Genomic DNA, 14,358 nt, shown 5'->3' with positions numbered 1-14,358 from the left:
AGGACTATCATTCAAAACTTTATCTGAATTAGATGTCATAAGTCAGAGTAACTATCAAACATCAATTTTAAAAAAATTATAGTTGTAGATGGACAGAATGCCTTTATTTTATTTGTTTATTTTTTATTCGGTGCTGAGGATGGAGCCCAGTGCCTGACATGTGTAATGTGTAGACAAGCACTCTGGTACTGAGCTACAGCCCCAGCCCTCAAACATCAATTTTGATGAACTCTTTTTTTTTTTTTTTTTTTTGATACTAGTGATTGAGCCCAGGGGGTCTTTACCACTGAGCCACATTCCCAGCCTTTTTATTTTTTTATTTTGAGACAGGATCTCAATAGATTGTTTACAACCTTGCAGTCCATATGATCAAAGGCTGTTACTAAGTTTCTGAGGGTAGCCTCAAACTTGTGACCCTCCTGCCTCAGCCTCCTGAGTTTGGGATTTACAGTCATGTGTCATCCTGCCTGGCTTGATGGACTATTTTTTTAATATTTATTTTTTGGTTGTGTTTGGACACAATACCTTTATTTTATTTATTTATTTTTACGTGGTGCTGAGGATTGAACCTAGGGCCTTGCATGTGCCAGGCGAGCACTCTACCGCGGAGCCACAACCCCAGCCCCTTGATGTACTATTTTAGGTCTCCCTTCAATTTTGTTCAAAGCAAACAATTGGATACCACATTTTGCAAAAATATGTTATTCATCCAGGTCCAATCAGACACCAGTATTTTAAATTCTCTTTGTTCAACACCCATTGGAGTTAAGGTTGAAGAGAGGTATGCTGCTCTGCTGCCACTGCCTCCTCCTCCTCCTGCTTAGAAATTCTGAAAGAGTGGTAGAAAAGGAAGCAGCAGACATGCCTCCAGGGCAGGACTGTTTTCTGGCAGATCAGTGTGAGGAATGATATTTGGAATTCAAGGCTCCCATCAAAAGGCACCTGGGGAAGGAGCTGTTTGGAGAACTGAAAGTAGATTGGTTCAGAGAAACTATCAGTGCCAAGTGGGTGAAGACCGACTAGCCTGATCATTTCAGCATCCTTCCCTCCCCTGTCCTAGACCAGTCCAAGCCTGCATCATGAAGAAAGCACCAAGAAAACTCTGGTGTTGTGAGCTCTTCTATTTACCTCCTAGGGAAGTACTTTAGTTAGACCTTATCTTGTGTTCATTATCTATTTTGAGGTTAGAACTGCTTGGTGTAGGTGTTTGTTCCCTCCAAAACAAAGCTTCCCCAAAAAACTCTTGTTTCATAAAATGATTTTTTTTTTTTTAAAAAAAGGCAGCTTTCCAGTTTCATTGTGTATTTTTCAGTTTTTAGGCCTTTTTCAGGTATATCATACTAAATCAGTATAATCTTTACCCATAGTTTAAAATCCTGTGATCAAAGGCTTTACTTCTATTATGCATTTACTTTTTGACATTGTTATGAGAATTATTGAAATGAAAAGAAAAAAGCGTGCAGGCTAGTACCAAACTCGTAAGTGATCAATACTTAGTAATAGTTATTAATTTAGTGTTTTACAACTAGAACAATGTGATGTATCATCATTTTCTTTAATTTGAAACACGGAATTAAATTTACTAGAATTTGTATTCATGAAAGCAGATGTTAAAATTTTCACTTTTGGAGAAATAATCAATGTGAACATTTACAGACCCAGAAATCAGCAGTGCCTCAGAGGATAAATTAGATCTTATAATGGATGATGAGTTGAGAAAGTCAACATGGAGAAAAGGTCGTCCACTTGTGGGAATTACTACCATTTCTTATTTTGGTACATTCAGATATGAGGACAATTTAAAAGTATATATAGCCATGAAGTATTTGCTTTTTACAAACAACATTTACGTGTTGACTTTAGTTCCTCATTGTTATGAGAATTGTCATTTCAATGTACATGTTGAACTAAACATTGTGTTAATCAGTAGCCATATGTGTCACCTCCAAGAGTAGCTGGATTGATTTCACAAAAACAGTGCCAGAAAAGTAAATATGTAATGGGAAAAATTTTATATTTTTGATGATTTAAATATGAAATACTCCCAAATGTGGAGAGGAAAATATTCAAAATCAGAAGTCTTTGTTTTCCATAGCAGCTGCTTAAGATTCTACTTTTTATTTTTCTAGATGGGCATGGACCAGTTGCTGTTATCTCATCTTGAACTAATGATTTGTCTTAATCACATGTTAAGTATACTGATAAGACACTAGTGTGTGGTGTGGAGTGAGGCTCTCTTGGTCTTTTCCCCAAACTGTTGCCTATCACTCCATTAACATATTGAGTTTGTCAAGAATAATATCTAATTTATCTGTTTATTCCTTGGAAAAGGATACTTTACATTTGAAAATTTTTAGAAGGGATGATTTGGAGAGGTGGAGAGGGCGGGACTAACTCTAAGATTCTGCAGTTCAGAGTTGAATTGACCTGTTCCAGATACATATGACAAAGATCTGAGTGGGGGGATGCAGCTAGTACATAGGAAAGGATGGATGCTGAGAGTTTTCCACAGGCCATCATCATCTTTACTGCTCACAGATGAGACCCCAGGCTTTCCATCTGCATTTCTTAAAGTCTTTATACCTTCCCTGTTTCCTCCCCACATGGGAGGTGTTGGGGATACCCTCCAATTTTTTCTCTGAATCAAGGAGTGCTTGTTTGGGGTTCTGAGGTTGGTGCTAAGCAACTGTCAAGAAGGTGATAATGCTCTTTCTTTTCTGTCCCTGCTTTACTGATCCATCCTGTGGGGAAAAGGCTCTAAAGAGACCAGCATCTTTTTCCTCCTGAAGTTGTGACATGACCCAGTCTTCTCACCTACTTGGTTTCATTTCCTTCTGACCTCTTAAGAAAATGTTTTTCCTTTCAGAATGTTGATAATTGTTTTTAAATACAAATACCATATAGGCATACCCTTTTTGACAAAAGTCATATTTTATAACCCCTTTTAGAATCTGTGCCTGTCCCTATCCTTTCCTCAGGTGAGGTTGTAACAAACGCCCCTACCCCTGTAGAAATGTATAGCATTGTGTTTGTGTCTGTTTTCAGCATAAAGTTGATTATACTACACAAGTACTACATTTAACTTTTTCATCAGATCTCTTTCTCTGCCAGAACAGACACCTACCTCATTGTTTTCATTTGCTACACAGCATTCCATAGCATGGTTATACCTGATCTTATTTTTTCATTTCCTTCTTGATAGATATCTAGAATATTTTCCCAGTTTTTCCTCTTAGCACTAGTACACAGCAAGTATGCTGGTAACTTGCTTCCTGTGTGCACAACTGTGCTCACCTCAGCTAGAAACAGTGAGGAGGAACTGCTGTGTAATAGAGCATGTGTTCTTAATTTTTGATAAGAGTTTGGGGCTCTTTCAGAGACATTTGGGCAAGCCTTGTAACACCTTAATTATATTTTACTCAATTAAACAGCTGATATAGTATATAAGATTCCAGTTCAACACCCTTTCTGTCTTTCTCTCTCATTAATTTGGACATCTTTCTACTCAAGAGTTGCTGCAAGCCTTTCCCAGTACTTGGTCTCAGAGTAAATTTAGCTTTCTCCAGTCATTCTGCCAGTGAGGCATAATGCCTGAAACATTTAGGTGCTATTGCTGCCGGCCTCATGAGCTTGGGCAAGTGATTTCCTCCTAGGCTTAGGACCAGTATTAAGTATATACAGCGTCTGGTTAGCATATGGTACATAGTAAGCATCAGCAACGGAGAGCTACTCTCATTGCATCTTAGCTTCCACCCTTCGCTCCGCAGACACTTATTGTATACCTTCTGTGTCCTGGGAGCTAAATAAGACATGATCCCTGTGTTTGAGGAGCTTGTGTTCTAATCTGCATGCATTTGCTCACAATGAAAATCCTATTCCTTCATCTTCCCAGCTACTTAAACTTTACTCACAGCAGTTTGCTTTCCTTCCGTGTCAGCAAATTTCTATGTGAGGAAGGACAGGCTCTCTTGCATCTTAGCTATTTGTGTTTAATGGTGATTTAGCACTTATCATGTGGCCAGAATGTTAAGACCTAGAATGTAAAGATGGTGTGTAGGAAAGTCTCTGTGTATGAGAATTTAACAGGCTCTAGGAAGTAAAAACAATAGACCCAGTTCCAGAGTTGAGACTAGAATCTACAGCATATATAGAAGAATTTGGTGGAATGGTACTTTCTTGACCTTTTTTTTTTTTTTTTTTTGCAACTTTTCAATTGTGGACTGTCTCTGGCCCTTCGTTGTCTATATTAGCAAGAATAAACTACCTTCATTCTCTCTTCTTCAGAAGGGCAGGTATTAACAGCAAGAAGGGCACTTACTTCTCATGTATAAATCAATGTAATGGCTTCATTCTTCTCTCCCCTCAGTGGACTAATCTTATAAAGTAGGAGTCAATTCCTTTCTAAGGCTTGCAGAAAATCCAGAAGGGTGTAGGCAGTCCTGGGTACCCAGGCCCAGAGTGAACTATTTTGGTAAAAGCAACATCTGTTAGTCAGCTTTTTGTCACCATTATCAAAATACACGACCAGCAACGTAGAGAATGAGAAGTTCATTTTGGCTCACAGTTTCATAGGGCTCAGTCTATGCTGGGCTGACTCTATTGCTTTGAACTGACTCCATTGCTTTGGGCTGGAGTTGAGGTAGGGCATCATGGTGGAAGAGTGTGGCAGAGGAAAGCTGCTCCACTGTGGCAGGCAGGCAACAGAGAGCGTGGGGGGTGGGGGGGGGGATGGGGACAAGATACAGTTTCCAAGGGCACTCCTCTGTGATGTACCTCCTTCAGCCATGTCCACCCCTGCCTGAAGTTTTCACCCAGTACAGTAGTTTTTCAAATTATTAATCCATCAAATCAATTAATTCACCAATTAGGTTACAGCTCCCATAATCTAATAATTTCACTTCTGAACATTCCTACATGAACATTAGAGTTTTGAGCGGAAACCTTGTATCTAAACCATAACTCAGCACTTTTGCTGTCACATGCTGCAGAGATCCAGTGACCACTGGGTCCCATGGTGTGTATCCCTGCTCCCAGAGAAGTTCTCCCTTCATCCCTCAGGCTTCTTTAGCAAAGGCACGCCTTAGGGGAATGTGAACACAGAAAGGCAAAAATTGGAAGTCTCTCTAACACATACTGTTTTTTAAAATATAGTCAATTCTCTTTGAGAACTCAGGGATACCTTCTTGCTTTTACTGCTGTTTTAGGTTTTGTTTTGTTCATAATAGGCATATTAAGTTTGATCTTATTTTAAAATTCTGTCCTGGCTCAGAATTTAATGTCTTGTCAAGTTGTGAATGGACATAAAGCTCCTTTTAAACAGCTTAAAGAATTTGTTGCCATAGCAGGATCTGAGTGTAATATTGAGCTTGAGAAAGATGACTTTCTCAATGGAAATAATTTGTTACTGCCAGAGGTAATGTGAAATTATTAATTTTTCCTTGAAGCATGTTCTTTGTAAATGTTTTCTGGAATTACGTGAATTTAAATTAACGATGTTCTCCCTTGTTAAGCCTTCCTTCATTTCATGTATTCTGTTGACCCCTGAGAGAATATTCTCTCTAGAGAGAAGAAAACACAATGCTAAAAACGTATAAATGCTTCCGCTAGATTAAAGTTAACTTCTTGTCATCTTCTATGGTCTTTAGTGATACATGAGTGCTATCATTTCTGGTGCCAAGGCCTTGTGCAGCCTAAGCATGATCTCTGCCATGTGAGCTACAACCCGACTCCTTGTAAACACTTATCTATTAAAATTCCATATACATTTTATTTAAACTTTTAAAATTGTTCTAGTTAACGTGAACATAATAAAAGCAAAGTTTGTATTTAGAGCAACATTTCCTAGTTCAAAGAAAATTCTATTGTATTATGTGATTTTTTTTAACTTTCCAGTAATGGTGGAGATGTTTGGATCATCTATCTTTACAGGTTCCTTTAATAACTCTCAGAAGAAAATATATGTATATATTTAACTTGCAGATTAGTGGTTCATGCTATGGCCATTAAAGTGGGGGAGCATCCCCTTTTTTCCATTCAAAATAGTTTTGTTTGGGGTACTGGGGATTTAACCCAGGAAGCACTTTCCCCCTGAGTTTTATCCTCAACTTTTTTTATTTTTATATTTTGTTTTGAGACAGGGGCTTGCTAATTTGCTTAGGGCCTCAGCCTTCCCATTTGCTGTCATTACAGATGTGCACCACTGTGCCTAGCTCCTAGTAGTTTTATGAATGTGTAATAGGAAACCTAAGCTAGGTCCAGTGAAGTAGCTAAGTTGGAACAGCAATTCTGTGAGCATTCTGCAGATTCAATAAATAGAGGCTACTTACCACCATATATTATTATTTATATTTTATAATTTCCAGTGTATTTTTCCACAGACACCTGTAGTATTTGGATTAGCTGGATTTACATTTGTTTCCATAGATTCTACAGAGTCAAGCTCACTTTCCTTAATTGTTTGCTGTCCCTTTCTTTAAGCTATGGGAATTCTTAGCTCTTAAGAAGTCTTCCTTATGCTGTTCTTCTTCTCCCTGTTTTTCTTTTTACAGCTTTCTTTGTTTAAAAAATTTGCTGCTTATCAGCACAGAGTAACAGTATGTGAGGAGTAGTAGGGAGAAGTAAAGCTATGGGTAAGTTTCCAGGATTCTTAGAACTTCAAAAAGTCAGTTTTATGAAGTAAGATAGGGCAGTCTCTCTCCTTACAACCCCTTTCCTAACTGCTCTTCAGAAGATCTTGTGATGTATTCACCATCTGTGTTGAGCATGTTGGATTTCCTTACAACTCCTCTATCACTGAAATTGACCTGAGGCTTCACTGAGGACCTCATGACATAGTTTGTGTAGAATGATACTAGCAAACACGTTAAGTTTGATTTATTTGGGACTTTTTCAAGCTGTCCTCTGCTTTTTGTGGCAAAAGGTAGAATGGATCACCCCATAACATTGGATCCTAAGAGATACCAAACTCAATTAAAATTGATTTGACTTTTAGGGAGCTCTTGCTGCTTGTAGTCTACAAATACTAATATGTTAATATTGGTTTCATAAATCATCTCATTGGATCTGCTGTCTCTTTTCCTAGAAGTAGATTGTAGGCAATAATAAATACACTGTCTCTTAAACCAAACCAGAGTGTAAATTTCACTGAGTCATATTTCTCATGTGTAAGTAGAGGAAGGTGGAGAAATGAGCTACAGTGTGTCTCATGGAAATAGGGGTACAGGTGAGAGGTGGATTGGCCTGGAGTGGGGTCAACCTTTTCTCATTTAGTGTCCCCCTTCCCCTCAGAACTCCTTAGAGTATCAGTGATATGTTATAAGTCATCTGCATTTATATTATTACAACTTCCTTATCCTTTTGTTGAATTACATGTACCCCTGAATAAATGCTATCTATAATCTAACAGTAAGAAGAGAAAAAATAAATAGTGACACCATTTAGTACATAAAGATATGAAATAGAAAACAGATAGTTGTATGTGTGTTAGTCAGCTTTTCATCACTATAACCAAAGTACCTGATAAGAGAAACTTAGAGGAGGAAAAGTTTGTTTTGGCTCACGGTTTCAGAGGTTCAGGCATTGTTGACCAGCTCCATTGCTCTGGGTCCAAGGTGAGGTGAAACATGGCAGAAGAGTCACGCAAGGAAGCAGAGTGAGCTCAAGAGGGCGAGAACAAGAAAGAGGGAGGGCAAGAGAGAGGTTGAGAGAGAAAGAGAGTGCGAGCGAGCAGAGCTCACACCTTTGCACCAGCTAAGTGACAAGGAAATATAAACCCCAGAGGTGTACCCCCAGTGACCTACTTCCTCCAGCCACAACCCACCTGCCTACAGTTACCACCCAGTCTATTCAGATTATTAATCCATTAGGTGGATTAATCCACCAGTTAATTCATAGCTCTCATAATTTAATCTTTTTACCTCTGAACATTACTTCATTAACACAAAAGCTTTGACGGGGGATACCTTATATTCAAACCCTAACAGTATGTAACTTTGGAAGGCTTTCTCTACACTATATTCAAGAAAAGCTGGGCAATAATTGTCTTTTTTTTTTTAATGTGTACCTTTTTTCTTCTTTTAAAAATAGGAATAGAAGGGCGCTCTGTGGAAATTTCTAATATTGTGAACATCCGAAATGTATATAACCGTGAGATTGCAATGAGAATTTCTTCTGAAATAAACAGCCAAAACAGATTTTATACTGACCTAAATGGCTATCAGGTAATTTTCTTAAAAATCTTAGTTCTATTAATATATAATGTTTGTATATCATAATGGGCTATTAATTTTGGATCCTTTGAAAAATATGCCTATATATATTTACTTCTAAAATAAAACTGAATTTTAACAATTTTAAGTTCTATATTCAGTCAGATTTCCAAAATTAGAACAAATATTTGAGAGACCAGTTTTTTTCTAGAACATCTGTTTGCAAGTATTTATTTTTTTAAAGGGATATTGGTGACCATTATGCATTTAGATACCTTGATGCTAAGATATATATGAATTTATTTGCTAGAAAGGAATTATAATTAAGAATTGATGGCTTTTCTACCCTCCTCAGAAATTAGTTTGTTCATATTTCATTTTCCTTGTGTATTTTTAAATTCCCTCTCTTTATCAATGTGTGTTTACATTTATACATAGACAAATATATATATCTGTTTATAAATGTGGGCAGGGACATAATTAATAAAACTTTTCATGAAATAGTTTTAAATAGTAGTAAGAAAATTTGTATTTTTTTTTCAGATTGTCAGTTCTCTTTAACAGAATTTAATAGAATTTTTGATTGTTACCTTAACCTCTATATGAATATATGAGTGTGACACCATATCTTTGAAATACTAATATTTAAAATGTGAACATGTTTTTGAAACATTAGCATTTGAGAAATTTCCAACTATAAATAGAAATAATTTCACAACATATGCTTTTTGCTTTGATTTTCAACTGGGATAAATGGAGAGGGTTGTGATAATATTCTTTTCTAAGATTTCTTCCAAAAGTTAAATTTAAACCTTTCCAAAGCACAGAAATTACAACATACATTCCAATAAACATATTAATTCTACTATAGCTATTTAGTTTTCAGACGAAACCCTGACTTTATAGTGATTCATTTTCTTTGTACACAAAAAGAGTCTTTTCTTAAAATCTCACAGAAGCAATTATTTATATGTGTAGGTGTATACATGAATGAGAAAACTTAGTAAAAATGAGTAGCCAAAAATGGGAATTTTCTTTTCAGGGATTAAACTTGTGAGTAAAAAGAAAAATATTATATTTGTCTACAATTGAAGTATTTCTTAAAAATAAATTATCTTTTAGCTTTAGAAATATAGTATCTGGATAAAACTAGAAATTAAGACCTGCAGGTACCAGATGGGAGGAGCAGTTTTGAACATTTCTTTTTATAAGTTTAAGGGTACATGTTAATTGGGATGGGAAGATCAGGATTGGAAAGAAGAAATAAGAGAATTCTTTCAAGGTAGCTTTCCTTTTTGTAACAATTCAGTCACTTCTTTATCAGTATATTAATTTCCTAGAGTTTCCATACAGATTACCAATAACTGGGTGGCTTAAAACAATAGAGCTTTGTTCTTCGGAAATTCTGGAGGCCAGACATCTGAAGTTAAGGTGTGGGCAGAATATATTCCCTTGAAAAGATCTAGGGAAAAAGCTTTATTTGCCTCTCCCTGTTTTCAAGTGCTTATCAACAGTCTCTGGCATTCCTGGGTTTGTGGATACATCCCTCTAGTCTCCTCACCTGTTCACAACTGGTGTTCTCCCTGTGCCTCTCTCTCTCTCTCTGTCCACATTTTCCTGTTTATAAGATACCAGGCATTCGGTTAAGATCCACCCTTCTTTAGTATAGGCTCATCTATTTCTGCAAAGGTTCTATTTAAAAATAAAATCACATTCACAGTTTATAGGTAGACATGAACATTGAGGGGACACTATTCACCCCAATATAATCAGTAAGTTGAGGAATACACTCACATTCCTAGGGTTGTAGAAATATTGAAGATCAGACCTATGAAGTACTAAGGACCATCCTTCCATTAATGGGCACTCAGTGCATGTTAACTGTTAGGCTAACTTTGTACCTCTCATTTTCTGGAGTTTCATGTCAAACTTTCTTAAGTTAAAAGGAGGAGATGACAGTTTTAAGTAGTGTATGACTCACTGGTAACAGGGTTTTGAAGTTAGAATTAGTTACTGTTACCCAGACTGCTTTAGGTTCTGACAGTCTCTCTCAAAAGATAAATTTCTATTTCATGCATTCAAATACTAGTCTGTGAGAAACCAAAATGTAGAACTGTCTACATTGAAGCTAAACAAGAAGAGTAAATGTTGAATGGCTTTCAAATATAAATATGCATTTGATTATAATCTAATATGTTAGAGGATTTGGTGGGGAGATCTGTGGTATTTATTAAAAGAGATTCAAGAATAATGGGAGATATGTCTTGAAAGGGATAGAGAGCTATTATGCTTAACATTCATTACAAAAGCAGTATGTTAGATTTAGATGAGAAATGAATACTTAATACCTTTATAATTTGTTTTATGCAAATATGGAATAGCTAGAAGATTTTTTTTAGCCATTTTTATTCTGAATTTAAATAGAAATGCCTATTTTTAAAATCAGGACAAGTTCTACCTTTCCCACTTAAAAATTGTTTTCTAAGATCCTTATGATTTGTCTTCATTATGTTTTAAGAAATATTTTAATTTTTAGATTATTTCTTAGCTTAAACAAGAAAAGGAAACTCAAGTCTTTTTAGAAGAAAGCTCAATATTTAATAATAATTTGTAAAAGTATATATGTAAATATCACAATTTTTAAAAGAGAATTGTTTGGTTTTATAGATTCAACCTAGAATGACATTGAGCAAATTGCCTCTGCAAGCAAATGTCTACCCAATGACTACAATGGCATATATCCAGGATGCTAAGAATCGGTTGACACTGCTCTCTGCTCAGTCTTCTGGTGTTTCCAGTTTGAAAAGTGGTATGTGTTGCTGAATTATTTTTTGCTCTGAAAGGTTTCAGTTCTAATTGTACAATTTTTCTGTGTACAAATGTATAAATTATCCTGTTCCATTAAAACCAGCCTGTTTTCTTTCAAAAACCAGCCTATTAGTTTTAGGTATTGTAAGAAGAGAATAAAGTGTTGAATTTTCTCAATCATCAGGTAAAGAACAGGGGCCTACATGTCACCATTTTTTTTTAAATATAACTTACTTCTTCTGATAGCCTGTTCTTTGTATAGATGAGATCCCTGTCACCACCCTGATTTACTAGATGTGAAAACTCAGACTCTACAGGTTTAGAAAACTTACCTAAGTTTGCAAAGATGTGAAGTTTAGTTCAAAGGTAGGATTTTTTCTGGGTCCTGGTCTTTCTACTCCACAACTTCCAAAAGAAGATGAGTAGATGAGATGATGGAGTTACGGGCATGAAGAAGTACAACTTCAAGGATTCCAAAGAAGAGAAAGCAATGAAAAGAAAGATGAAATAGGCAGTAGAAACTGATTAGTTTTTATAAAACTTTCTATAGAAAGACTTTGATCTGGTCTGGGGATGTGGCTCAAGAGGTAGTGCGCTCGCCTGGCATGCGTGCGGCCCAGGTTCGATCCTCAGCATCACATACAGACAAAGATGTTGTGTCCGCCAAATACTAAAAAATAAATATTAAAAAAAAAAGACTTTGATCTCTTATAATGCACAATTTTAAATTAGTTATTGTATATATCATCAATTGCTCTTTTTTTAACCTACCAAGAATTGCAAATAATAAATATCTGAAGGAGCCATACAGGTAATAAATTAAGTAAAGACATCTGATGTGTCTTTTGACACAAACCCAACTTTTACATAGGCATCTACATGCATTCTGGGCTTCCACAAACAAATAAATTACTACTTCTCATTTTTCTTGTGACACTCATTAGATAAAGTCACATGAAGTTATGCTGTGAAGACATAACTTCAATTACAAAAATAATGACTTCATGTCACAATGACCAATGGGGAATGATGGGGGCACAGAAACACTGGAGAGTGTTTTCTCCATTTACAATGGGGCATCCACTACTTAGTACACTTTGATGTTTGCCACAAGGATAAAGGCCCTTTGGTTGCTAAATATTTCAGTCTTTGTAAAAGAATTTACAAGTCTGGGATTTTACTTGAAGTCATGGAACCTATAAATGTTAACATAATTTAAGTAAAATGTGTAGACAAAACATCTTTGTGTCATGTAACTCTTGAGCCACCCATTTTTAAACCCTGCCTTAAATTTTCAAAGATGTGGTCTAAATAGGGGACTAGACATTAGACTCAGACAGTGACAAACTAAGAGTATTCTCTTACTTCCCAGTGAAGACAGGCTGAAAAATCAAGCTCTTCTGCTTCTGTTAGAAACAGTCAAATAGCTCCAGTATTTGAATTAAAACAATTTGAGTACAGTCCAGAAAAGTGTCACATGTTGTATGATCCAAGATTTGAAAGCAGGAGAAGAATTAGAAATTGCCAGGAAATTGATTTGCTGTCTTAGGTGTGAAGAGATAGGCTCTAGATACACATGAGAACAGTTAACTCCTGGGAGTAAGTCCTAGATAAAGGTCTCCTAAAACATGGAGAGAGTAACAGTGATAATTCTACTGTAATTTTTGTATTGGACATCTAAACTATTTTTTTTCCAAGTGCTGGCACTAAAAATCTATTTTTTAGATTAATTAATTTTTTTTGAAAAATGTTTCATTTAAGTTTTGATCTGTCTAATCCTATTTTAAAATTTCTTATCAGGTTGCTAAACATTAATGAAGAGAAAGAGAAATGCTCTCTTGTCTTATGAATTTATTGTAGCTGCTTTGAACTGTTACCAAGAAAGAAACTAAAAAAGTTGTTAGTTATTAAAAATTTTCTAGGTTAGCTATTTCCCTTTAAAGCCAAATGATCATTTATTGTAGTAATAGATATGAAAAAATATACATGTATTTTTTAAGTGTAACTTTAGCTTTTAAAGTCCTGTTTGAGTGTAATCTTGAATTTATACCTATGATTCTAATTTTAATTTTTTCACTTTGTAATTTCATAACCTAATCATTAGTTTATAACTTAAACTAGAGGAAATATGGAATTATCACATGGCAAATAAAGGAATCAGATATGACCCCTTTAAAGCCAGAGCACTGGCAGGACAATGGTGATCCTGCAAACACAGTATCAGAGAAGGGAGCACATGGTTGGATGTCTTCAAACTCTAGGATTTCTTCAGAGAATCACCACATATCAAGCTACCTAAATTTTACTTTGAATCTTTGTTAGATCCTATGCATGGGTATGTATCTTATTACTACATGTTTGTAGTACATTTCATAAGAAACCTCATAAACATTTTTTTTCCAAGTGCTGGCACTAAAAGTCAATTTTTTAGGTTAATTAATTTTTTTTTGAAAAATGTTTCATCTAAGTTTTGATCTGTCTTATCCTATTTTAAAATTTCTTATCAGGTATTGCTAAGCATTAATGAAGAGAAAGAGAAATGCTCTCTTGTTTTATGAATTTATTGTAGCTGCTTTGAACTGTTACCAAGAGAAAGTCCATGACATGTGGGCTATCAAGATTCACCTCCTGAACTGGCCCAGAAATTTAAAACAAGGCATCATGCCTTCTACTTAAATGATCTTTAACAAATATCTGTATTAAATAATCCTGGTCAGTTTCTTTGTTTATTAGGTGATATTGAAGTCATCATGGATCGAAGATTGATGCAAGATGATAATCGTGGCCTTGGGCAAGGTGTCACTGATAACAAGATTACAGCTAATTTATTTCGAATACTATTAGAAGAAAGAAGTGGTGTAGATATGGTAGGAAAAAATAACTAGAATGTAATGATGTTGGTTGTTCTTTGTCACCCAAAATTTTAAATAACGACTTTCTATTTTTTAAATTCATTTTACAATTTGCAGTGTTGAGATGTCTCTGTAACAGATTTAGCCCACATTCACAGAAAATCTTTAGTTATAAGCATTGTGTAAGATTTGTATTTAGGTAATTTTATTTTTTCTTTTTGCTTATTATAATGATTAAAAAAAACAATATCAAGTAAGCAATTTGGCTTAAATTATTTGAAAGAAATAAGAGTTTAAAATTTGAGCTAAGCCAGCCATAATGGTCCATGCCCATAATCACAGCAACTCAGGAGGCTGAGATAGGAGGATCTCAGGTTCAAGGCCAGCCTGGACAACTTAGCAAGACACTCTCTTAAATTTTGAAAAAAGGATTGGTTGATGTGGCTCAGTGGTAGAACACCTCTGGGTTCAGTCTCCAGTATCCAAAAAAA

General features: G+C 35.5%; 1 protein-coding gene across 1 annotated transcript in view; it reads left to right on the top strand.

Annotated features, from left to right (window-relative positions):
* The window catches only part of Man2a1 (mannosidase alpha class 2A member 1), a 161,451-nt gene that overhangs the window by 127,979 nt on the left and 19,114 nt on the right, over positions 1-14,358 (top strand). The window contains exons 17-19 of the mRNA XM_076856934.2: positions 8,086-8,219; positions 10,875-11,016; positions 13,749-13,882. Of these exons, the coding sequence (XP_076713049.1) occupies positions 8,086-8,219; positions 10,875-11,016; positions 13,749-13,882 (410 nt within the window). The remainder of the gene's footprint in view (positions 1-8,085; positions 8,220-10,874; positions 11,017-13,748; positions 13,883-14,358) is intronic.

This window comes from Callospermophilus lateralis, chromosome 5 (genome assembly GCF_048772815.1).
Source record: "Callospermophilus lateralis isolate mCalLat2 chromosome 5, mCalLat2.hap1, whole genome shotgun sequence".
Lineage (NCBI taxonomy): Eukaryota > Metazoa > Chordata > Mammalia > Rodentia > Sciuridae > Callospermophilus > Callospermophilus lateralis.
This window is presented reverse-complemented; position numbering and strand designations above follow the sequence as displayed.